The 26,507-nt window shown below is 36.8% G+C and overlaps 1 protein-coding gene across 2 annotated transcripts in view; it reads right to left on the minus strand.

Annotated features, from left to right (window-relative positions):
* Positions 1–5,699: 5,699 nt before the first annotated feature.
* slc38a10 (solute carrier family 38 member 10) overlaps positions 5,700–26,507 on the minus strand; it is a 122,280-nt gene continuing 101,472 nt past the window's right edge. For both annotated transcript variants that reach the window (XM_072242045.1, XM_072242044.1), the window contains exons 12-16: positions 19,436–19,591; positions 17,773–18,246; positions 15,395–15,523; positions 13,797–13,964; positions 5,700–9,744 (exon numbers count right to left, since the gene is read on the minus strand). In XM_072242045.1, coding sequence (XP_072098146.1) covers positions 8,579–9,744; positions 13,797–13,964; positions 15,395–15,523; positions 17,773–18,246; positions 19,436–19,591 — 2,093 coding nt within the window. In that variant the 3' untranslated portion in view covers positions 5,700–8,578. The remainder of the gene's footprint in view (positions 9,745–13,796; positions 13,965–15,394; positions 15,524–17,772; positions 18,247–19,435; positions 19,592–26,507) is intronic.

Genomic DNA, 26,507 nt, shown 5'->3' on the forward strand with positions numbered 1-26,507 from the left:
ATTTTGTATCTCAGAAATGAAAATGTGATTATGTAGAACTTTACAGCATAATACAGCCCCTTCAACCAATAATGTTGTGCTAATCTTTTAGCCTTCTCTGAGATCAAACTAGCCCTGCCATCTTACACAGCACTCAATTTTCTGACATCCAAGTGCCTGTCTAAGGATTTCTTAAATGGCACAAATGTATCTGCCTTTATCACCAACCCTAGCACAGCGTTCAACACCCACAACTCTCTGTGTAAAGAACTTCCCACAAGACCATCAGACTTTGTGCAGAATTTGGCCATTCAGCCCATTGAATCTGCTCTCCCACTTCAGCATGGCTGACCCATTTCCCTCTCAACCCCATTCTCCTACCTTCTCCTCATAACTTTTCATGTCCTGACTAATCAAGAGCCTATCAACCTCTGCCTAAATACACCCAGTGACCTAGCATCCACAGCCACCTGTGACAATGAATTCCACAGATTCACCACCCCCTGGCTTAAGAAATTCCTCATTTCAGTTCTTCTGTTCTGAGACTGTACCCTCTGGTCCTAGACTTCTCCACTCTCCCCTCATTCTTCTAAATTCCGGTGAGCACAGGCCCAGAGTCTTTAATCACTGTCACATGATAACCTTTTCATTCCAAAAATCATTCTTGTGAACCTCCTCTAAACCTTCTCCAATGTCAGCATATCCTTTCTTAAATACGTGGTCTGAAGCTGCTCACAATACTCTAAATGAGGCCTCACCAGTGCATTATAAAACCTTGGCATTACATCCTTGCTTTTATATTCTAGCTCCTCTTGAAATGAATACTAACATTACAGTCACCTTCCTCACCATTGATTCAACCTGCAAATTAACCTTTAGGGAATCTTGCTTAAATCCCCTTTAGCCACAGATTTTGAATTTTGTCCCCATTTAGAAAATAGTCTATGCTTTTATTCCTTCTCCCAAAGTGCATGACCATACACTTCCCAACACTGTTTCCATCTGTCACCTCTTTGCCCATTCTCCTAATCTGCATCTTCAACACTACCAGCCACTTCACCTACCTTCATATTGGTAGGTAGGTGACTTATTAACCTTCTGACCTTTCAGTTTCCCAAGTATCATCTCCCTTGTAATAACATCGGCGCTCACTACTGCCTCTTGACACTCATGAACTTCTTGCGTACTACTAGCGTCTTCCACAGTGAAGACTGATGCAAAATACTTACTCAGTTCATCCTCCATCTCGTCTGCCACCCACCCTTGTGATTTCTCCAGTGACATTTTCCAGCAGTCCAATATCTACACTCTCCTCACTTTACTTTTCATATACCTGAAGAAAACTTTTGGTATCCTCTTTAATATTATTGGTTATCATACTTTTGTACTCATCGTTCCTTTCTTAATGACTTTTTTAGTTGCCTAATTTTTTTTTAATTCTCAGTCCTCTAAATTCCCATTAATTTTTGCTCCATTATATGCCCTCCCATTTGCTTTTCATGTTGGCTTTGACTGTATGGTTGTGTCATCCTGCCTTCAGAAAACATCCTCTTCTTTGGGATATATCTAGCCTGTTCCTTCTGAATTGCTCCCAGAAATTCCAGCCATTGCTGTCCCGTCATCCTTGCTAGTGTCCCCTTCCAATTAACTTTGGCCAGCACCTCCCTCATGCCTCTGCAGTTCCCTTTACTCCACTGTAATATCAATACATCTGACTTCAGCTTCCCCTCTCAAATTGCAGGGTGAATTCAATCATATTATGAGTACTGTTTCCCAAGTGTTCCTCTAACTTAAGCTCCCTAATCTTATTTGGTTCATTGCACAACACCCAATCCAGAATAGCTGATTCCCCTAGCGGCCTCAACCACGAGCTGCTCCAAAAAGCCATCTCAGAGACATTCCACAAATTCTCTCTTGGTATCCAGCATACACTTGATTTTCCCCAATCTATCTGCATATTGAAATATTGTGATATTAAGCTCCCAACTACAATCATCTTTCAGCTATGAATATGATATCCACAACATCATACCTGCCAATCTCTAACTGCGCTACTAGATCATCTTATTTCATATACTGCGTGCATTCAAATATAGCACCTTTAGTCTAGTATTTGTCTCCCTTCTATATTCTACTCGCTGCAATTTTGTCCTATCATCTGCCTGACCTTCCCAACAGCCTCACTATACACTACCTCTGCTTGTAAACCAACATCGCTATCCTCAACCCTATCACTCTGGTTCCCATCCCCTCACTAAGTTAATTTAAACCCTCCCCAACAGCTCTGGCAAACCTGCCAGCAAGGATATTGGTTGCCCTTGGGTTCTAGTGTAGTCTGTCTTTTTTGTACAGGTCATAGATGAGCTCTCAATGTGAGATCTCAATGATCTATCTATGCCTTCTTATCATTTATGTGCTTCTATTTCTTAGTTATATTTGCATCTCATATAAAAGAGGTAGTTTGACAAGTGAGTTTTTAAGAAGTAGATGGATATAATGTAATGAGCACTGTATCTCTGTAGTGGACTAGTGCAGTTAGGTGTGTGGTCAGACCTGGGATCCAATGAGAGGGAACTTGATGATGGTGAGGACAATATGAATGAGGTTGATGTTCTGGAGCATGTTGATATTAAGGGAGGGGAAGTGTTGGAGTTGTTAAAATACATTAGGATGGATAAGTCCCCGGGGCCTGACGAAATATTCCCCAGGCTGCTCCACAAGGCAAGGGAAAAGATTGCTGAGCCTCTGGCTAGAATCTTTATGTCCTCATCGTCCACAGGAATGGTACCGGAGGATTGGAGGGAGGTGAATGTTGTCCCCTTGTTCAAAAAAGGTAGTTGGGATAGTCCGGGTAATTATAGACCAGTGAGCCTTACACCTGTGGTGGGAAAGCTGTTGGAAAAGATCCTTAGAGATAGGATCTCTAGGCATTTAGAGTATCATGGTCTGATCAGGGACAGTCAGCATGGCTTTGTGAAGGGCAGATCATGTCTAACAAGCCTGTTAGAGTTCTTTGAGGAGGTGACCAGGCATATAGATGAGGGTAGTGCAGTGGATGTGATCTATATGGATTTTAGTAAGGCATTTGACAAGGTTCCACGTGGTAGGCTTATTCACAAAGTCAGAAGGCATGGGATCCAGGGAAGTTTGGCCAGGTGGATTCAGAATTGGCTTGCCTGCAGAAGGCAGAGGGTTGTGGTGGAGGGAGTATATTCAGATTGGAAGATTGTGACTAGTGGTGTCCCACAAGCATCTCTTCTGGGACCTCTACTTTTCGTGATTTTTATTAACGACCTGGATGTGGGGGTAGAAGGGTGGGTTGGCAAGTTTGCAGAGGACACAAAGGTTGGTGGTGTTGTAGATAGTGTAGAGTATTGTCAAAGATTGCAGAGAGACATTGATAGGATGCAGAAGTGGGCTGAGAAGTGGCAGATGGAGTTCAACCCAGAGAAGTGTGAGGTGGTACACTTTGGAAGGACAAACTCCAAGGCAGAGTACAAAGTAAATGGCAGGATACTTGGTAGTGTGGAGGAGCAGAGGGACCTCGGGGTACATGTCCACAGAGCCCTGAAAGTTGCCTCACTGGTGGATAGGGTAGTTAAGAAAGTTTATGGGGTGTTAGCTTTCATAAGTTGAGGGATAGAGTTTAAGAGTCGCGATGTAATGATGTAGCTCTATAAAACTCTGGTTAGGCCACACTTGGAGTACTGTGTACAGTTCTGGTTGCCTCACTTAAGGAAGGATGTGGAAGCATTGGAAAGGGTACAGAGGAGATTTACCAGGATGCTGCCTAGTTTAGAGAGCATGCATTATGATCAGAAATTAAGGGAGCTAGGGCTTTACTCTTTGGAGAAGAGGAGGATGAGAGGAGACATGATAGAGGTGTACAAGATAAGAGGAATAGAGTGGATAGCCAGCGCCTCTTCCTCAGGGCACCACTGCTCAATACAAGAGGACATGGCTTTAAGATAAGAGTGGGAAGTTCAAGGGGGATATTAGAGGAAGGTTTCTTTTACTCAGGGAGTGGTTGGTGCGTGGAATGCATTGCCTGAGCCAGTGGTGGAGGCAGATACACTCATGAAGTTTAAGAGACTACTAGACAGGTATATGGAGGAATTTAAGGTGGGGGTTTATATGGGAGGCAGGGTTTGAGGGTTGGCACAACATCATGGGCTGAGGGGCCTGTACTGTGCTGTACTATTCTATGTTCAATGTGGTTGGAGCCAGATACCAGTGTGGTTAAATGTATCACTTGAGCTCAGGTCTGAGGTGTTTGAGCAGAGCATGGAATTGGGGACCCTTGTAGTTAAGTACATTGCTGGAGCCAGGGACTGGGAAATGGCCTGCAGCTGGGCAAGCTCTGAATAAGAAACCCAGGGAGAGGTAGGCACGGACACATGAAGCTTTATATACATTGTGCCTCTGGCGCAAGACCCAGCTTGGTGAAGCCCTTGTAGCAGCAGGTATATAATGACAATTGTGAAAATCTACAGTTCCAGATTGATCTGAAGAGCCACCTTAGAAGCCAAAAATCTGAAGCGGAATTGAGTTTTCCTTAATCGCAAGGAACTACCCAAGTAAAAGATTTTCCCCACATACCCGTACTGTTTTATTCTGCCTGTGTGAATAATCTGGCCAAACTAAGTTTACACTTCTAAATCTTCATGGAATTTCAAACTGGGAATCTCCAGGTAAAATTAATATGGTCTGTCTGATTTGCATTCTATTACAATAGTTGGCCCCATGTAAGGGAATCCCATTATGATAGAGTTAGTTATGAGGCAGAGAGAAGAGGCTTGTGATTCCCTTCACAATCACTGGCTACTGTTAACAAACTGGCCCATTATTCAGTCCTGTTTTAATGCTTATAGACACCGTTGTTACTTTAAAACTGCTAGAGAATTGTTAGAAAGACAGTTATCATGGAAAAGAACTTTTGCACTATTTATTTTAATTGTATCTGAATATTTTTCATGTCTTGCACTGTACTGCTGTCACTAAACAACAGATTTCACAACATGTCAATGATAAACCTAATCATGATCCAATGTCAGGACAAATAGGAGAATTATATTGGCTGTTGCCAATCTAACGACATAACTTGTTCAAAATTTGTGACAAATATTGTGGACCTACAAAGTTAGAATTGTAATATTTCATCATTTATGTGAACTACTCATATTAAAATGACAATGCTCATGACTCAGGTAAAGAACGTGTAAAGCAAAACATTGCTCAATCATCACTAATGCAAAATTACTAATGGGATTTACATAAATAATCAACTTTATGTAAGAGCGTACTGAAAAAACACTTGCTTTCAAAAATTTTGTCAAAAAAAATTAGTCCACCTCTTATCCCCATAACAGCATAAAAATTTAATGTCCAATATAAAGTTTAATTTGAATTAATTCTTCCATCTGGATATCAATTCAGATTGTTGCTGAATCACAACTAACAATAAAAAAAAATCTGATAAGTAAATGTGGAACTGAGAAGCGTAAGTATTAAATACATTTGGAATTGGATTTAGATCTCAGAATCAACTCTTCAGGAAATGACCACTAAATGAATTGTACTCATTAGACACTTTTACAGTTCATTATCTGTAAGCAATCGATTAATTAAAATGGAAACGGCTGACAGGGAAATAAATTTTTACTACTGCTGTACATTTAGTTGCAACATTTCCAGAAAATAAATGCAATTTTATACCAGTGTTTGTTAATTGCACTTTATTGATAAGCCAACCATTTACATTACAACAATGTATCTGTGTGTTCCATTTCCTTCTCCATCTGTAGTTAATATTCATTTGGAATGTTATCTTGGACTCTCATCAGTGAAATTTTCTGACTTGTCAATGGTTTAGTTCACTTTCACTTATGTTGCTTTTTGCACTTAAAACTTAATCCATCCTTTTTTCAAATGCAAAGGTGAACTGATGAAGGACATCCCGAATTAACTCAGCAATAGCACTTCAAACATTAGCAAAATGATGACAGGCTTACACAAGATCTGACCACAAGTATTAGGGAAGTATTAAATAACAGCACAATAAGTAATATTTTAAAACCTGCAATAGATGAAAATGTCAGAAAGATAGATACAATGTAAATAACTTCCAGGAGGAATGTGAAAAATTCACTTTCATCTCAACTTTATGAAACTCAGATGCAGTTAATGTACAGTAAATACTGACCCAAAGCATTAGCTTTTTTTTTTAAAAAAACTAGCTCAGTGTTTGCCATCTTTTTAACTCTGGACGGCAGTCAGATGAAAACAACCAAGGTAGAAAATGTGATAAACATTGATATTTAAATTTGGAAATTGGATTCAACTATTTCCAGCAAGAAAAATGTACTTGGTAAGAGCTACAGGAAGTAGTATGGTATTCACCTCCCATATATTGGTTCATAGACTAACAGCACCTCAAGAGAAGGCAACAAGTGGAACTCAGGCACTTATCTACAAGAAACAATGAATTCAGGTGGTAAGACAATAATCATTTCTGCTTGTTTCCCATAGGGAGCTTAAGGAACACTATCCAAGGTCTGAATACAGACCAACCATTTCTCTGAAATGTTGCAGAATGTATAACTAAACTAACAGAATATTATTTGTATAAAAATTGTAACATTTACAGCATTATAATGTTGCAAAAGGATACAGAAACTCATGCATCAAATGAAGACACATAGGAAATGAAACATTACTCATGGGACATGGATGATTTTAACTTTTGATTCCTTGTAGCATTGGTAATGAAAGACAGCAATTAATAAATGAGTAATAAATAGTTTAAGAAAAATTTACCTAACCATCATATGTTGACAGAATGGAAAGTTAAGTCATTGGAAGATTTTTGTGGCTTAAAAATATTTGCAAAAATAATTATATTTAGGCCACATTAACGTCAGCCATTATAAATAACCTGCTTCTCTTCCCTGATCAGTTTCCATAAATAAAACTGATATTCTAACAAGGATTTGGAAATTGAAAAAAATTACTGACTGTTCTGAACCCTATATAGAATCTATCATACCATCTGTTTTAATACTATTATTTACAAGTGTGCCGAGTTTATAAAACTTTGAACATAGATCTTTAAAGTAGACACATTCAGACAAAAAAAATACATCCGTGAAAAGCCTGTAAATGGGAACAATTATTGGTAGTGCTAACATGGCATTATTTGAATCATCCACCTAATTCACTGCAAATAATTCCAGACTTGCATTCATATAATTACATCAAAAATATGAATATTTAGATACCATCTCCTAGCCCCATGACAAAAAGGAAACTTGGTACTGTATCTACTTCGTCTTAAGGCAATTCTATGGAGTGAATACAGACATCTCATATTCCAATGCTGACTGACCCTTGAGATGATGCCCGTTGTGTATGGAAAATAGTCAAGAATTGAGAACTCAGTTCTTAAACTCTAAATAGAATTGGCAGCCAGAGAACAATTACATAATCAGTTTTCAAAAGTTAGTTCTTCAGAAAAGTATACAAAGAAAAGTGTTTCTTTATATAAATAATGCATTGTTCAGGAACTTATTCTGGATTATTATTTAAAATATACATTTCCTCCTTCTGGGCATAAAGGCTGACCTACATACCTTGCCTACAGGTGTGCTGAGAGAGTTAGATAAATGGCTACAATTAAATATTGCACCTTTCGCCCACCATAAAACACACAATTAATTCAAAACACTGGAAATAACTCTTGTAAAATAATTTATCAGCTTTTCAGAATGCCAAAGTTATGATAGGGTAGCAATTATAAAATTCAATGCACAATGGATTAATAGAGAACCGAGCACATTTTAAAGCATAAAATGTGATCTGAATTAGTTTATTTTAGCAGGAAAGGAAAGGTCGTAAATCAACTATTGATATTTCAGCCATAAAATTTGTATCTCAGAGTTTAGATGGTAACTTTCTCGTGCACACATGTAAAAAAATAGGCACTAATCACAAATTATTTTATATTAAAATATACAATCAATTGCCCTAATGAATATCCATTTAGAAACATCCAATAAGAAAAGCTTGCTGTTTACGTTGAACCAGCTTGCTGTCCCTGAGAGGAAACAGAAGACACTAGGAATTGGGTAGTTTAGTTGCATTTCAAAGATTTGGAAGTGGCCTTCATACAATCAATGGTACATTTAGTTGTCACAATTCCAATAAGCTGCACAGTATATTCTTTTACTCATTTTTGGTGGCTTCTAGTAATAGATGTACAGAACAACAGGACTTGAATTTTTCTATAATTCAGACACTTTTAGAATTCCTTAATTATCCACTCCCTTCCAATAATCAAATGATCCAGATGCAATCATTGATTAACCTCTTTGTTTACAATTCCTAATTAGCAGAGAACCAAATTCCAATAGCTGTTTTTTCTGAATTACTTTAAAATGCTTCTTAAAATCCTATTGTGATTTGTTGTACGTTGACTTCACTCACGCAATGCAATGCAGATGGGACACTATAAGCTGCAGGTGGCACACAAAGGAATCTTAGTATACCAACCAAGAAATATTTTGTCTGAACCCTAATAAGTTCTCTGGACTACAGACAAAAATCATGTGTCACTTTCAGTACTGGTCACTTGTTTCATCTTTCGAATCTGAACTATCTGGAATGACCCTTCGGCCACCTGTTTCAGCTGGTTTTCCAGTGCACCTCGGAGATTATCAGTTTTAAAGTTTGGCACTGGATCAAGGTTGATGATCAGTTTATTTCCATTATCCTGATGGCTTTCGTCCATTTGTGACCTCAGGTCCCTCTTTTTTCTGCGTAGATCACCATCTCCATCAACTTTCAGGTCTTTGAACGGTTCACCATTTTTATGGCCTAGATTCTTTTCCTTGTGTTGTGGCACAATGTTTGGGTCTGGCTGCATCTGATCATCTAAAGCTTTTCTGTGATTTTTCAAAGAATCCTCTTCAACTTTTATTTTGTCAAATTCCTGTGCTCTGACATTAAGATTTTCTTCTGGATTTTTTGGAATTTTAGCTGCTTTCACTGGATGCTCAATTTTGTCCTTCCCATCTTCCATGTTTCCAACTGGATGATCATCCTTTCTCTCATATACATTCTTAACTTCAACTTGCACTTTTTCATTCTTCTCATCTTGCCCTGGTTTTTCTATTAAAGAATTGGGCTCAATTTTCACTTCAATGCCATGAGCATCGTTTTTTGATTTTACTTCAACATTGAACCTTGTATCTTTATCTGGGATCTTCAGATTTTGAACCCCAGCTTCAGCTTCTTTCCATTGAGCTCTGACCCCATTTTCTAAGGGAATGATTGGATTTCTCAATTCATGCTTTTGGGCAGATTTAGCTGCTGCTTCAGGAACTCCAGCATCATTCTTAACTACCATCTTTTCACCAACATTTCTTTTCAGTAGTTCTGGGGCCCCAATGTTTCGGTCAATTTCTTTGATTCCATCTTTCAGTTTTGGGGCAGCCTTATGAGCTTCATTGTTAATTTCCGCATCCTGCTTAGAATTATGAACCTGATCCTGATCTTCTAGGGCACTGTGCTGAGCTTTGAGCTTTGGGTCAACATTATCCATTTTGTGATCAGCTGCCGGCAAATTTTGATCAAATTTAGGGGCGTCTCCCTTCAAACCAGCATTGATTACATGAGGTTTCTCTGCCTTTTGTTCATTGATAGCCTCGACATGTTTTACCCGATCTTCACTCCCTTGATCTATTTTCTCTTTCGCGAGTTTTTCATTGTCTACAGAAATTTAAACAAAAAAGGAAAAAGAGATGCAAGTGTATTATAAAAACACAATAAGTAAATACACCAGTTTCTTTAGTTACAGAACAACACCGGTCATAGTGATTTTATCCATTGTGTTAGTTGAAAAGAGTTACCCACTCTAATCCCACTTTCTGGAATAAGAGCTGTGGCTTGCAGGGTATGGCACTAAGTAAACGTACAAGTATTTATCAAAGGTAACAAGGCTTTCTCTCTCCACCACTATCCTAGAGAGTTCCAGAGCCTTTCTACCCTCTGCCTGAAAACTGTTTTCTGTACTTTCCTTCCTATTCTTCTACCTGTTTGTTAATGAAAATGGATCCTTCCTCTATATTCTGCATGGGTGTCTCACAATTTTATTTTTCACAAAGATAGGGAAACCTACAAGAATTATGACCGGAGATTAACTGGTTGTAGAATTATTGCTGCTAGCATATTGTTGCAAAAGAATCACAATGTAAGTTGGAAAGGACATTAGTTCAAACATACTTACTGTAGTTTAGAAACATCTAACAATTATTACCTGGTTTTTATTTTCACAAAAGGTCACTGATTGACTGGTACAATGTACAACTTGAACAAATTGTAGGCCCATGTGTTAGGTCAATACATTGGCTTCTTTATGGCTGTTCCACAAGTAGTTTTGCACAATTATTTACATAAATTATTTTAAAAAACATCTACATCAGAAAATACTGCAAGGATTCAATTTTCATTTGATTTCCATTTAGAGGAAATCACCATGTTCAGTTCCTCGCTGCAAAGTGAATGAAGCTGCTTTGCTGGTTATAGCTCACCATATTGAGTGGTTCTGATTAATCTTGTTGCTCATGTTTAATATCATAGAGGCAGATACATTAGGGACATTTAAGAAACTCTTAGATAGGCACATGACAACAGAAAAATGGAGAGCTGTTTGAGAGGAAAGGATTAGATTGATATGAGAGTAAGCTAAAAGTTCAGCACCACATTATGGGCCAAAGGGCCTGTACTGTGCTGTAATGTTCTATATCAGTAAAAAATGTCCGAAAGTGAAGAATGCTAAATGAATCTACCTTTTTTTTAAATATAATTTTTATTGAGTTTTCAAAGTGAATACATGAAAAGATAATGTCTACCCTCCCCCCTCCCCTTAACCCTTCTCCCCGATATATACTCCTACCTGAGAAAAAAAGAAAGAAAGAAGAAAAAAAAAGAACTGCCTGGATATTGGAAGGTTTCCACATGCTCCATGGGATTCAAAATAAATTTAGTATATTTATTTATTACTTTCCCCAAGGGACCAAGATCTTTATCATCGGAGCAACTAAATAGGCCATCCTAACTTTTGTAAATAAGGGCGCCAAATATTCAAAAATGTTTCATATTTATCTCTTAAATTATAAGTAATTTTTTTGAGTGGAATAGAACTAGCCATTTCATTGTTCCAACGATTCATACTTAAATACGAATCGGATTTCCAAGTAACTGCTACAGCCTTCTTAGCTACTGCCAATGCAATTTTTATGAATTCTTTCTGATATTTATTCAATTTAAGTTTCGGTTTTATCCCTTCAATATCACCTAATAGAAATAATACAGGGTTATGGGGAAGTTGAGTTCCAGTAATTTGTTCCAATAAGACTCTTAATTTTATCCAAAAAGGTTGAATTTTAAAACAAGACCAAGTAGAATGTAAGAAAGTACCAATTTCTTGATTACACCGAAAGCATTGATCAGATAAACTTGAATTTAATCTATTTATTTTCTGTGGTGTAATATATAATTGGTGTAAAAAATTATATTGTACTAATCTAAGTTGAACATTTATTGTATTTGTCATACTGTCAAGACATAATCTTGACCAATTTGTTTCACCAATATTAATATTCAGATCCGGTTCCCATTTTTGTTTTGACTTGTGGATTCCTTGTTTAATTGTCGGTTTTTGAATCAAATTATACATACAAGAAATAAAGTTTTTAATTTTTCCTTTTTGAATTAAAATTTCAATTTCATTGGGTTTTGGCAAAAACATTGTTTGACCCAGTTTGCCTTTTAAGTAAGCTTTTAAATGAAGGTAACAAAAGAAAGTGTTATTTGATATTTTATATTTATTCTTTAGTTGTTCAAATAACATCAATATACCTCGTTCATAACAGTCTCCTACAGATCTAATCCCTTTTTGGTACCAATTATATAAAAGTTGATTATCCATTGTAAAAGGAATAAGTCTGTTTTAGAACAAAGGTCTCCTTGCTAATAAAGATTTCTTTATTTCATTATCAGCATTTACCTTATTCCATAGATCAATCAAATGTTTTAATATAGGAGATTCTTTCTTTTCCCATATCCATTTAGATTCCCATTTATATATAAAATCTTCAGGTATATTTTCTCCTATCTTATCTAATTCTATTCTAATCCATGCCAGTTTTCGATCATCAAAGAAAGATGCAATAAATCTAAGTTGATTTGCTTTATAATAATTCTTAAAGTTTGGAAGTTGTAACCCTAACTCAAATTTACATGACAATTTTTCCAATGATATTCTTGACATCTTAGCTTTCCAAAAAAATTTTCTCACACATTTATTTAACTCTTGAAAAAATTTCTGTGGTAATTGTATTGGTAATGTTTGAAACAAATACTGTAATCTAGGAAATATATTCATTTTTACAACATTGACTCTACCCACTAATGTTATTGGTAGTATCATCCATTTGTCAAGATCTTCTTGAATTTTTTTCAATAGTGGTAAATAATTAAATTTATATAAATTCTTTACATCCGTATCAAGTCTTATACCTAAATACTTTATACCATTTACCGGCCATCTAAATTGGGTTGCTAATCAACATTGGCTATAGTCTCCTTTAGAAAGAGGTAAAATTTCACTTTTATCCCAATTTATTTTATACCCTGATACTTCCCCATATTCATCCAATCTAGAAGATAATTTATGTAACGAATGCTGTGGGTTCGTTAAGTAAATCAAAACATCATCAGCAAAAAGATTAATTTTATATTCCTCCTGATTAACTCTAAAACCCATAATATCTGGATCAATTCTAATTAGTTCTGCTAATGGCTCTATCGCCAGTACAAATAAAGCAGGTGATAATGGACAACCTTGTCTAGTTGACCTTTTTAACTGGAATGGTGTTGAAATTTGAGTATTTGTCACTACTTTAGCATTAGGGTTAGTATTAAAGTTTTAATCCAGTTTAACCCATATTTTTCTAATACTTTAAATAAAAAATCCCATTCCAATCTATCAAATGCTTTTTTTGCATCCAAGGCCACTACTATACTCTTCTCGTCCCTTTTTTTGTGCCAAATGAATTATACTGAGTAGCCAAGTTACCTTTTGTCTATTTTTAATAAAACCTGTTTGATCCATATGTATTAATTTTGGTAAATATTTATATAATCTATTCGATAAAATTTTTGCTATTATTTTATAATCCGTGTTCAACAAAGAAATAGGCCTGTATGATGCTGGTTTTAAAGGATCTCTGTCTTTTTTCGGCAATACTATTACAATCGCTGTTGAAAAAGATTCTGGAAGTTTATGTATTTTTTCTGCTTGACATATTAACTCCATAAAGGGAAGACATAATAAGTCTTTAAACTTTTTATAAAATTCAGGTGAAAAACCATCTTCTCCTGGAGATTTATTACTTTGGAGTGATTCTAAAGCTTCTTCAACCTCTTTTAATGTAAAAGGCATATCTAATCCCTTCTGTTCTTCCGAATTCAATTTTGGAAGAGTTACTTGTGGTAAAAACCTTTCTATCCCATTAATATCCTTTTGTGGTTCTGATTGATATAATTCAGAATAGAAACTTTTGAAGGTTTCATTAATTTCTAAAGGTTTATAAGTAATTTTATTTGCACTTGTTCTAATTGCATTTATCGTTTTGGAAGCTTGTTCTGTTTTCAACTGCCAAGCAAGAATTATGAATCTACCTCTTGAAGAGCTGTCACCCACATTAAAAGCACTGCTTAATTTCATTCTCTTCGCTATAAATGGCTCTACCCCTTACCTTGCAGTCCTTTGTCCTCCTCATCATTTTTTTGCTGGTGGATCTCCTTGTGCTGTTCCTGAATGACAGCCAGTAGTTTCTCCTGTTGGTCCAACAGTCGCTTCTGCTGTTCCTGCTGCTCTTTAATCACATTCAGTAAAGCTACATGGTCCATGTGTTTACCTTCACCTGTACCAGAAAAAAAAAGAAAAATAAACTTAATATTTTTTCGTGAAGCTACATTGATCTGAGTGTATAGACCAACACAATTACAATCTACGGATTCATTTTAAAGAAATTATCTCTTTCAAGTCAGTCATTCAATCCGAGCATAACTGATTATCAGGTAAGCCTCACTTGATCATCTTTCCATGATTTTTAACCAAACAAAAGATATTACCAACTCCAATCACTTTATCATTTATATTCTTTCCTGGAGGACAATCCTGGAATTCTTTTTACTACAAGTATGTGTAGAAAAATGCCCTGAATTTCATTCTACGTAACCTATTAGTAACGTAGCATACATGGCCTAGCTCCCAGTTCATGGCTCCATGTCCTCAGCTTCTCCCCACCCAACCTCATCTCCAGAAGAAATTATTTCCTTGTGTCTACTACATCCACTCCTTTTCACATTTTAAGTACCTTTATCAGTTCACTCAATGACCTTACACTCCAGAGAAGGTTACGTAATTTATCTTGATAATTAACCTCTAAGATCCAATATCATTATCAGCTTCTGGTGCCAAATGCACACCGATGTTTTCCTGACAGATAGTGCTTAAAATGAATGTGGTACTCCAGACAGGATTTGACCAAAACTCCAAATACTGTATGAAATACAAAAATTTCCATCTTATTTCCAAGTAACCTTCTTTTACAGGTTGCTAAAAAGGCACTTATGTTTTTTTCTTCAAAAGTGTTTGAGGTTTAATGAAGAAGCACCAACATATCAATGTAACAACCCAAATTTAACTCAAAGTTTATAAATATAGCAATACAGACTTCAAAATTTCTGAGTGGTAGAAGTGGGGCTATTTATAATTCCCCATTTTCATGATGTACAAACTATAGCTGTTCATCCACAAGGAAAAGACTAGTTTTCAATATTTTAAACTGGATGTTCAGGAGGGGAACTAAAACTGGAGAGATAAATGACATAATGCATAAAATAATTTAATTAAATATGTAAATTCTGCTGAGCGCAACTTTCAGACCACAGAGCTTTCCAGTTTTACTTTTGAATCTGAACAGTGAAGTTATGAATCATAATAGGAGTAAGCTATTGATTATCATGCATTCTGTTTACTGGGCAAGTAAAATCGTTAGAGACCAACATTTTTAAGCAATCACAACAACTTTTGCAATTAAGTTTTTCAACTTAAGCAATCTATGATGCTCTGGGAGACATGGAACAATAATGTTCTATAATTAATTCTAAAAAAGTTAAAAAGCAATTGGTGAATAGGAAGTCTGAAAGGGAAGAGGAGATAGTAATAAAGGCCAAGGACAACAGAATAATATAGAAAGGACAAATGAATTGCTTACAATTGTATTTGCTTTGAACCAAACACCTTCAGTCAGCTTTATAGATCAGAACACGTCTTGCCACCACTCACCCTCTGCTATTTCTCCATCTGGCTTTACTTCGGCAACTGCATTTTCACCATCTCTCTCATCTCTGATGCGTAGCTGTGGCTCTCCAGCTGCAACAACTTTTTCCAAAGATGGCAGATCTTTCTTGTTGTCTTTATGGGGAGTGGTAGGGTGAGAGGTGTGGAGAGAAAATAGAAAAATATATATTCAATTACTCCAAATGCCAGATAAAGTACTGCATGTATTATACTAGAACATTAATTACAAAATGTACAGAATTTCCTAACAGCCAGTTATCTATATTTGCTATGGACATACACAATTAACCTAGTTACCTTTGATAATGTAGTAGTGCTCTCCACCTCAGCCAAAACACCCTTCACCAATGTAATGAACACAGCATTGTGTGTGCAAGATGCTAAATTAAGAACAGCAATCAGACATCATCTCTGGAAAGAGACATGGTCAACATCTCAGGTCTATGACCCTTTGTCTGACCAACAACCAGATTTTCCAGCATTTCCTGTCTTTGTATGCAAAATACTACTGAACAGAGAATAGGGACCTAAAGCCCTTTAATTTGTTGGAAAAACAACCTTGACAAATGGCTACACCGAGTTTACTCAAGTACCTGGCTGAAAAACATGAAGACTTGGTACATTTAGAAACCTTTCTGATATTCCGAAGCACTTAAACATTTAACAATCAAAACTTACAAATATAAAGTGAAGTTAAAACACTTAAATGTACAAAAACATGAAAACAATCAAAACACTTAACTAACCTCAACATGTTCAAAAAAAATATTACCCAATAACACTCTCCGCTGCTCCTCTCTTTTGAAGTGAGAGGCACTGCTGTCCCTGTGCCAAGTATAATTTGGCAAGGGTTGAATCTATGGTTTCCCCAGTGCAATTTATGCTCCTTGCTAGATTCATGAAAAATTCAATTCACAAAGGTGAGGACGGAACCACCCGCAAATTTAGGGCTTTAAAATTCATTCATAGTCACATACTTTCTGGTATTTAAACAAGGAAATTTTGTCATTTCCATAAAACCATAGAGTTTTTTCTATTATTTGCTGTGTTGGTAATTGTAACAATGCAATAGCGACACTAGAGGGCTTCAACGGCCTTCATAAACTCAGTGAAATTCTGAGTAAACCCAAAAAGTACATTTTTCTAGTTTATTTTGATTAACCTGCAGTTCTAGTTTGTTGTCAGTAGATAGCCATTCAATAAATATTGGTGGCTCTCCTGCAGCGTATTCACAAAGAGTAAAGGTAGGTATTACTCTACCTATAAAAACAGGAAAGCTTTTTGCTGAAATACAATATTTAAAGTTACAATGGGGAGAAAATGGAAATACAGAAGGTTTCTGTTCTGTCTGACCAAAAAATTACTGAAGTACTAGTAAAACTTATAGATTGACGATGACCACAACAGATAACAGGCTCAAAATATACAAGTAATGCACAAATATCCTGAAGAAAAGCAAGAAGGCCTTGCTCCATTAAAACAGCAAAGACATTGCTGTGACACCTATTAACAGATTATCAGTATAGGTGCTGGTTAAACTGTATTATTATCCCCAACTTCACTTGTTTCTGCCCTGACCACAGGGAGATTAATCAGGCTTAAAAGGTGCAGTTCTGCTGATGTTAGCTGCATTGAAGAAATTTAAGTCAGCAAATTAAAATGCAAAACCATTTTTGCTAACACGCCAAATGATACTAAAATAGTTTTGGCCAAAATAAGCATCAGCAGTCATTGAGGAAATGTCCAATTTCTGCAGGAAACAATTAAATGAATGGATTAATTCATTTGAACCGTCCAAACAGGAAAACTGAAGTCCAGCAGATAGACTGCTGCAATTCTTTTTTTACATTACTCAGTCTCTCCTAGCTTTTCATAAATTGGCAAGTAAATGTGAGGGAAAGGAGGTGGAAATAGCAAAACTGTGCCAATTTCCTACAATGACATCTGGAATTTGGGATGAGTGGGTGGATAGGGTGAGAGGAGTGGAAGGTCACTGGTAATCAGAAGCCAACTCAATTAGACAAGCCATATCAATAACATAGCTAAAGCTACTGAGCAGATATTACACTCTTTGGGATGAATAGTTCACCATTTGACTCTCCCAAGTCTACTCAACATCTTTTCCAACAAATCTATATGGCTTGGAAGTGTGATGGCAAGCTCTATACTTCCATGCTGGTTGCAAACATAAGGAAAAAAAAATTGTTCAGGAACATTCCAGACAAAACAGAACACCTAATTAATGCCTCTACCAATGAACTTGATGTGTAGTCCATCTCTACCTTTGCGCTGTGTATATTGTCCACAGGAATTAATGCAGTAACCTGACAAATTTACATTGGATCTGACCAGTTGCATCTTACCATTTTTAAATTCTTGGTTGTTCATGTTTTCTACCATTCCTCCTTGATTATGAATCACTGAATCATCGTTTCCAGGAACTTGGCCATGATTGTCCATCTTTTGTGGGTGTTTTTCTACACCTGCTTGTGGCACTGCACCTTTCACATTCATTTCCACTTCCACCTTGGCTGGCTGCTCCTTCTGATCTGATTTAACTTCTGGTGCATCTCCGGGATTATTGATATCATTTCCAATTTTTTCACCTTGTTCTTTTCCTCCAGGATTAATCTTTCCTTCTTCTTTTGATTCTTTTATCTCCTTTTCTTTAGAATTTATTTTGGCACCTTCCTTTACATCATTTGCCTGCTCAGCTTTTATCATAGGTAGTTTCTTTTCGTTCGATTCATCACCATCCATACCTTCATCAACAATAACCTCATCGTGTGGATTAGGTGGTTCGTGTCGATGAGCCTCTCCAACAGGATGAGCAACACCTGCAAAGAAGAAGTTAAAAAGCTGCACATTTTTCAGAACTATACAATATCCCCTGGTAATTTTTCTTTTTTTTATATAAATAGCTGTTATTTTAAATTAAAAAAACATTTTGGATCGTATTCCAATATTTCCCGCTTCCTTTCACTATATTCTACTCATCCAACAACAATTGCTTTACAACACTATATTCAAGACTGAAGTGTTTTCAGTATGTTTCATCATTTCTGCTTCCTATCATAACCAACATGACTGCAGTTTATTTTTCAAAAGAAGCCATTTATTTAGTTGACTTGAAAGGAAGCGATCTAGCTACTTTTCAACGACGAAATATTTATCAGAGAGCTCAGATTAAACCTTCCCAGCACAGTTGTCTATCTTGAGCAGATCAATTCACAAAATCAACTGATCAAGTCTATTGCTTGTGGGCTGAAGGGCCTATACTGTGCTCTGATGTTCTATGTTCTAAATTAAAAGTCAGATAGCGGATGGGTAAAACTAATATCTCCCAAATTTTTGGTTGTATTTCACATTCGAAGAGAAAATAGTATGCTTCAGATTTTAAAACTGCAGACAATACTTTCTATGTAACAACCATACTTGTTTGATCTTGGTTTGCAGATGGATTTTTGTTTTACTTATTTTTGATCTGGTTAATGATAATAAACTCCAGTTCCTGCTACTATTTATTGGGTTAGCAAGGGCAAATAAAAGGCTTTCCCTCCTGAAAAGGTTCATTTCTGATTCTGTATGAACATTAAACCATTATATTCGAGGCATTCTCTTTTAGTAGATTACAAGCTGTTTTCCTGAAGCAATACCTTAAAGCTAGTCTAATTTCCAAAACAACTGTGGGATGGATGCAATATTGCAATCATTCCAGAGCTTCTGAAGTTTCCTCCTCCCTGCACTGAGGAGGAAATCTGGAAAGAAGATAAGCCTCTTTTTGCAAATTTCCAAGGGTTAACCTGTGCACTACAGAATGAGAACAGAAGCTGCCTTCCAAAAAAAGGCATAGAAATAACACCCCTCCACTTTTCCTCCTTGATGCAAGGAAATAAAATTTTTGCACAATGTTTGGAATAAGAGCAGAATAATGACGGCAGAGGTCAGACCTAAGCTATCAGCTCGCAACTAAAATCATCATCTTGCATCCAAAATGCATTTCCACAAAGGAACACCTTGCAGTACCTTGATCAGGGCGATCCAGCTGGACTTCCTCGCCTTTGTTGTTCCTATCTTCTTGTGGCTCTATTGGGACCTTTATCTGAGGTTGTTCTACAATATTTTTCTCCAATTTTGGACGGTCTCTATCATCGTTCGCTTCCTTAATCACAATGTTTTGAGCTAAAAGTACAGAAATCCAAAAATAACCCATTATTCCACACTCAAAAACTCAAAAATGAGTTCCTTGCTCAAAAATGAAAATTATTTCCAAAATGAGCAATACTTAGCAGGCATATTGTTAGCTGCCAAATTAAACAGATTCAGATAATGCTGAAATAACTTCAGTGACTTTACACTCAATTTAACTTTCTTTGTCTGCAGCAATATTCAATGTGGGTGAGGTTTTAACGTTCGAATTGCCATAACTGACCCCACAGAAATCATTCCTTTAAAATTTCAACACTGACTTTTCTTTCTAAACAGTTTGGGAGAATTATCTTTTTGCAAACCCAAATCAATATGCACACTAGAGAGTATGCTTTCCTTTCACATTTCTTTACAAAATAATTAGTCTATCCATAAAATGCTGTGTGCCACATTGGAACAACTTTCTTGACACTTGTCTAAGTTAGCACTCATTACTGAGTTGAGCACATTGATCCAAACGTCAAAACATTAAGGTACTAGGCCAAAACTGCTCAAACTAATATCTTTAAAAAAAAACCATCAGGATCATAAATGAATAAGGTGAAAAGCACATATGAAATGCACACAAATGAAAGCATGATGAAATGTTTTATTTTATAGTCAAAACATTTAATTAACACATGAATAACTAGAAAATTTTATCCAATCTGTCAAGTAACAGTCCCTAAAATGAACCATAGGTGGCATTGTATACCACTACAAGAATGGGTATGTAGAAACACTGAAATATAACGTCCGGAACTAACTCTATCATATTTAACTTTATTGTAATATTGATTGTTCTCTGCAGCTGAAAATATACTCAAAATATTTTCATGAATTTCTACAACTGAATATTTAAAACAGAATTAACCAGTATTAAAATTTAACAAGCAACGCATGCAAGTTGCTAGAGGAACTCAGCAGGCCAGGCAGCATTGTGTGTGTGTTGCTTGGAATTCCAGCATCTGCAGATTTTCTCTTGTTTTAAATCTAATAAACTTATTCTAAATTTATATTCTGTTTATTCCTAATGGAACAGATTATAGGTGCAAAAATCAAACTGTTTTTGTGCTAAATGGTTTTCCGAAACAAGTTCCAATTTCACTTTGATTAGTTAGCAATCTCAAATTGGAAGACAAATGGATTTCTATTTCCTGATAATTCATTCACCCATAAGCATTACAGACCACACGTGCAGTAGAAACCAGGCTAATGGACCATTGCACAACCTACCACAAGGGAGTTCATTCTACTTTTGACAGTTTCAGGCACAGGTTTTGTTTTTTGTTAAAGGTTTGCCTTTGCGCACGCAGCCAAGATTTTGGGACTAAGGATATACATTATCAAGACTTTATCTACCGTGACCATCCTACGACCTGTTGATGTTAGCACACTGAAGGAAATAAACAAGTTTCAGTTTATTCTCAAAACACCGCACTGCTGATTTCAAATGCACAAAATTGTTCTGCTCTGCAAGAAAATCACTTGTTATCAGGAGAACATTATGTTTTAACCAGCTGCCAGGAAGGAGGACTTTCCTGCTGCTCTCCTCTTGCTGACAAGATGATTTAATCACAGGAAGACACCACTTTTGAAGAATCATGGCAGAGACTTGCATCATTACTTGTGCACTGGCCAGTTATAACTCTACTAAGCAAATCCACTTTCCAAGTATTAGAAAATTACTTCGCTGATAGCTTTATATGAGCACTCAACAGAGTATTATATAGTACACTTCTTTAAAATAATGTCTATACTACCAATTTAAAGCTAAACTTCTAGTCCATTTTCTAATATTAAGGTTTTGTCTAGAAATATGCACAAAGACTCTGGTTTACTGTGAGATAAACTTTGCTTCTTTTAGAACAGCCAAATCCATAATTTCAGAAATATCAAGCATATTATAGTACTAAGCAAATTAAAATTAAATCTATACAGTAGTTAGAAATTTTGTCTTATACAATAATTATTTTCAAAATCTACTTCATATAGGTATTTAAGAGTCCATATATCACTAGAAGCTGTGAACAATTTAAATAAATATTTCTTTACATGTTTGATAAACAGGAATTTCTATCCTGGAACAAACGACCTCATGATGAAAGCTGTCAACAATTATGACTGTGCTTTCATCAGCTCTTTCAATTAGTTCTAGTGGAGAACATATATTAAAGTATACCACCCCACCAGCCTCCGCATCCAGCACGAAATTCTCCCTAACTTCTGCCATCTCCAACGGGATTCCACCACCAAGCACATCTTTCCCTCCTGCCCACTTTCTGCTTTCCGCAGGGATTGCTCCCTACACGAGACCTTTGTCCATTCATTCCTCCCCACTCATTTCCCTCCCGGCACTTATCCTTGAAAACAGAACAAGTGCTACACCTGCTCCTACACCTCCTCCTTCACTACCATTCAGAGCCCCAAACAGTCCTTCCAGGTGAGGCGACAGTCTGTTGGGGCCATCTACTGAATCTGGTGCTCCTGGTGTGGCCTTCTGTAGATCAGCGAGACCCAACATAGATTGGGAGACTGCTTTACCAAGCACCTACTCTCTGTCCACCAGAAAAAGCAGAATCTCCCAGTGGCCACCTATTTTAACTGCACTTCCTGTTTCAACATGCCAGTTCATGGCCTTCTCTGTTGTCGCAACGAGGCCACAGTTTGGAGGAGCAACACCTCATACTCCGTCTGGGTAGCCTACAACCTGATGGCATGGACATTGATTTCTTGAACTTGAACTGCCAGTAATGCACCCCCCCCCCACCATTCCCATTTCCCTCTCTCACCTTATCTCCTTACCTGCCTATCACCTCCCTCTGGTGCTCCCTCCTTTCTTTCTTCCATGGCTTTCTGTCCTCTCCTATCAGATGATTCTCTCCTTTCCAGCCCTGCATTTCTTTCACCAACTTCCCAGCTCTTTACTTCACACCACCACCCCCCCCCCAGTTTCTCCAACTACCTTGTGTTTCTTCATCCCTCTCCCCACCTTCTTACTCTGACTCATCTTTTTTTTCCTCCAGTCCTGATGATGGGTCTTGGCCCGAAACGTCGACTGTACTCTTTTCCATAGATGCCACTAGGTCTGCTGAGTTCCTCCAGCATTTTGTGTATGTTCCTAACTCACTGAAAGGCAAACACTTCTACTGCTGTAGGCTTGGCAAAGCTAACATCATTAGTGAATGAATCAATGGAGTGTGATGCAGATGATGTGTTATGGATATTGGGTGTCAAACCCCACACTGCTTATATACTGTAGACAATCAAAAAGCATCAAAAATCTGTACAGAAACTTTCTTATTTTACTATATTTCTATTAGATTGTTGCCTTACAATTTTACCATTAGGAATTAGAAAATGTAGTTGGCTGAAAGACAGAGTATTTGCTAAATTTGTGAAAGAATTCAACACCCATTCCACAATTGACAACTCCAATGCCGAATCAGAGTAGTGTGAAGATAGCTGAATCTGTAATCACATTCCATAAACACCAGAACAAAGTAGAACACGTTGCTTTGTACATAGGGAATTTATTTCATTTCAATCATTCTGGGCCGTGACCTGCAATCACTATAACACAAATTAATTATGATAGGATCCCCAACTCTCTCTACATAAATACTGAATGTATAGTACACATGCACTGCCTCTTGCTGCAGACTCAAACGAGTTTGTGCAATGAATACAATATATTTGTAACTTTTCAAAAGTAAGCCTGCCAAGTTAGACATTTGTGATTGGGAAAGTGCTACCAAATTGCTAACTAGTTATTAAAACTTTCCATGCAAGTCTACTGAATTACTGAATTATCAGTAGGCATCTAGGAGGACTACTATCAATTTTCACATTTGGTTAACAGCACTCCACAACTTTCCACATGAATGAGATGTATTTAATGCTTTTATTAAACCATTAAATTCAGACAAATAATCAAGCATGCTTAACAGTAAGGGAATTTTTTCTTAAAAATATACCTAGCACATGACCACAACCTGGCATTTTGAAGTACATCAGATGTGTCATTTGACCCATTACAAAAAAGTTACAAATATATTGTACTCATTGCATAAACTCATTTGAGTCTGCAGTACATATGTTCCACACATTTAGTGTTTATGTAGAGAGATTTGGGGATCCTATAATGATCCTACAAACAAGTCACCAACAACATGAATGAATTATATTAAGATGTTTAATGTATCAATGACCAAGCTTTGGCAATGGATGCTTTTGAGAGAAGAAGGGCAAGAAAAAGAAACTGCAGCCATTTATGAAGCTTATCATGTAGCCAACAAAAGCACTATATCCATAGCACCTTGGATAAGGCACATTGCATGCATGCTCCACATAAGAAAATGAAAATAGTTATTTAGCATTAAAAAAACAGAAGCTCAAGTCCCAAAGAAACATTTTATTGTAAAACTCTGATAATCCATTATCCCATTGTTTGGAAATGTCAATTATTCAGCATTTTGCTCACAGGTGTCGATTTGCAAACTGCATATATGGAAGTCCCATTTCCCTTTAAATACAAAGGCCTCTCAACTGCCCCACCTAATTTATACTATTGCACATAATGTAAAAAAAAGGTGAAAAAAAGAGCGCATCGGGTGTATTAATAGCAATAATATACAAGTTTGGTAGATCTGTCAGTTTGGCACTCAAGTCTTGAGCATGCCAGATTAACAGTTTTATTGTAATATATTGCAAACAATTCTAAAAAAAATTACAAATCGATTTTTCTTGACATTATTCATAAAAATGGGATTACTCTTAATTCAAATCCAACAAGAACTTTGATGCAGGCTCTTAAGAGTCAGAGCCCAGAAACAGGCCCAACTCATTCATGCTGAGCAAGATGCTTAACCATGCTTGTCCTATTTTCTTGCATGTCACCTATACCATCTTTCCTGTTCATGCACCTAAACAAATGCTTTTTAAATGCTATGACTGTACCTGTCTCCACATGTCCTGCAGCTTGCTCCACATACACCCCACTTGACCCTCACACCGCCTTCAAATACCTTCGCTCACTTTAATCTTGTATCCTCTAGTTTTAAACTCTCCTATATTTGGAAAAAGAACCATCTACTCTACCTATGGCTTTAATAATTTTATAAACCCCCCATAAGGTCACCTGTCAGCCTCCTAAAGCCAGTAAAAACTATTTCAGCCAATCCAATCTCTCCACCATTTCAGGCAACTTCCCGGTACATTTCTTCACTTTTTTTATACATATATATATATATACATATACATATACACATACATACATATACACATATATATATATATATACACACACACACACATATATATATATATATATACTATCACATCATTTCTACACTGTGGTGCCCAGAACGGCATACAATATTCCAAGCTGATCCAAACTGTTATACTCAATACCAATCTTTGAAAGCAAGCAAACCTAATGCCGCTCCTCTACCCAATCCATCCGTCACCATTTTAGGGAGCTATGAATATCCCAAGGTCCTTCTATAGATCCAAGGTCCCTGGCACCACTGTATATATCCTGCTAGTATTAGATGACCCATACTTGTGTGGATTAAATTTCACCTGCCACTGTTCCACTCAACTCTGCAGCTGATTTTAAAGAATGATTAGCTTTGTTTGATTCACTTTAATTATCCCATGCACATTGAATATCAAAACATATAGTGAAATGTGTCCTTTGCTTCAAAGACCAACACAGTCTGAGGATGTGCTAGAAGCAGTCTGCAGGTGTCACCATGTTTCCGATGCCAACACAGCATGCCCACACGGTCACGGCTGAATGTACAAACTTCTTACAGGCAGCAACCGGACTTGAACCCCAATCTCTGGCATTGTAAAGTGTTATGCTACCCACTATGCAGCAGTACCATTCATGGTTTTGTTCAAACTCGCCAAGGTCTTTTACTCTGTCAAATGCTCGTGTCTGCGGAATATCCTCAAATTCACTATCCCTATCATCACTTATGTTTGCATGATTCTAACCAATAGGCTTACAACAGAGGCAACCCAGTGACCTCTGTCAAACCTTCGCACTTCTTTTCTTGCAGCTATGTTGTACTTCATAGCCAATAAACACCCCTTTGGCATGTTTCAAAAATAATGGGAAACTTTTCAACCTACAGTAGCTACAGCCCAGAACCATGATCATCCTAACCTCAGTGGAAGTTGTAGTCAACAGATGATGCCTGTATGTCCTTGGAGGTCCAGGCTCTAGCCGATATGCACTCAGTTCAGTATAAACATTCAACATAAATGTTTACAGAATACATGTAAAGAGATGGGGTGAAACAAAAGTGTACAAAGAGCTCTATTTCATCTGAAAAAAATCTTAAGTGATATGGATTTTAATTAGCATGTAGTTTTGTACAGCATTTACTGAGCTGCAGGAATTTACTTACACTTCAAAGTAAATTTATTATCACAGTACATTTATGTCACCACATACAATCCTAAGATTAATTTTCTTGCGTGCATTCACAGTAAATACAAGAAAGACAATAGAATCAATGAAAGACCGCACACAACAGGACGGAGAAACAACCAATGTGCACAGGACAACAAGATGTGCACATACAAAAAGAAATAATAATGAATAAGCAATAAATATGTGCAACTGAGGACCAGTTGAGTGGCAAGTTGATTTTTAAAAATTTACTTTGGGCCAGCTGCTCAGCCTACTGTGGTGCAATACAAGTACCAACCACTTGCTTACAAATCAAATCTTTACTTTTGTGGTGGCATTTAGCACACTAACAGGTGTCCTGTAGTAACAATGAAACTCTTGATATGGCAGAGTCCAGTGTATAGTATAAGCATTTTAAAAACAGCAATTCTTCCAAGGGAATTTCAATTACCTTAAACAATTTTCTGCATTCCATTTTTATTCGGT

Source organism: Mobula birostris, chromosome 24 (assembly GCF_030028105.1).
Source record: "Mobula birostris isolate sMobBir1 chromosome 24, sMobBir1.hap1, whole genome shotgun sequence".
Lineage (NCBI taxonomy): Eukaryota > Metazoa > Chordata > Chondrichthyes > Myliobatiformes > Myliobatidae > Mobula > Mobula birostris.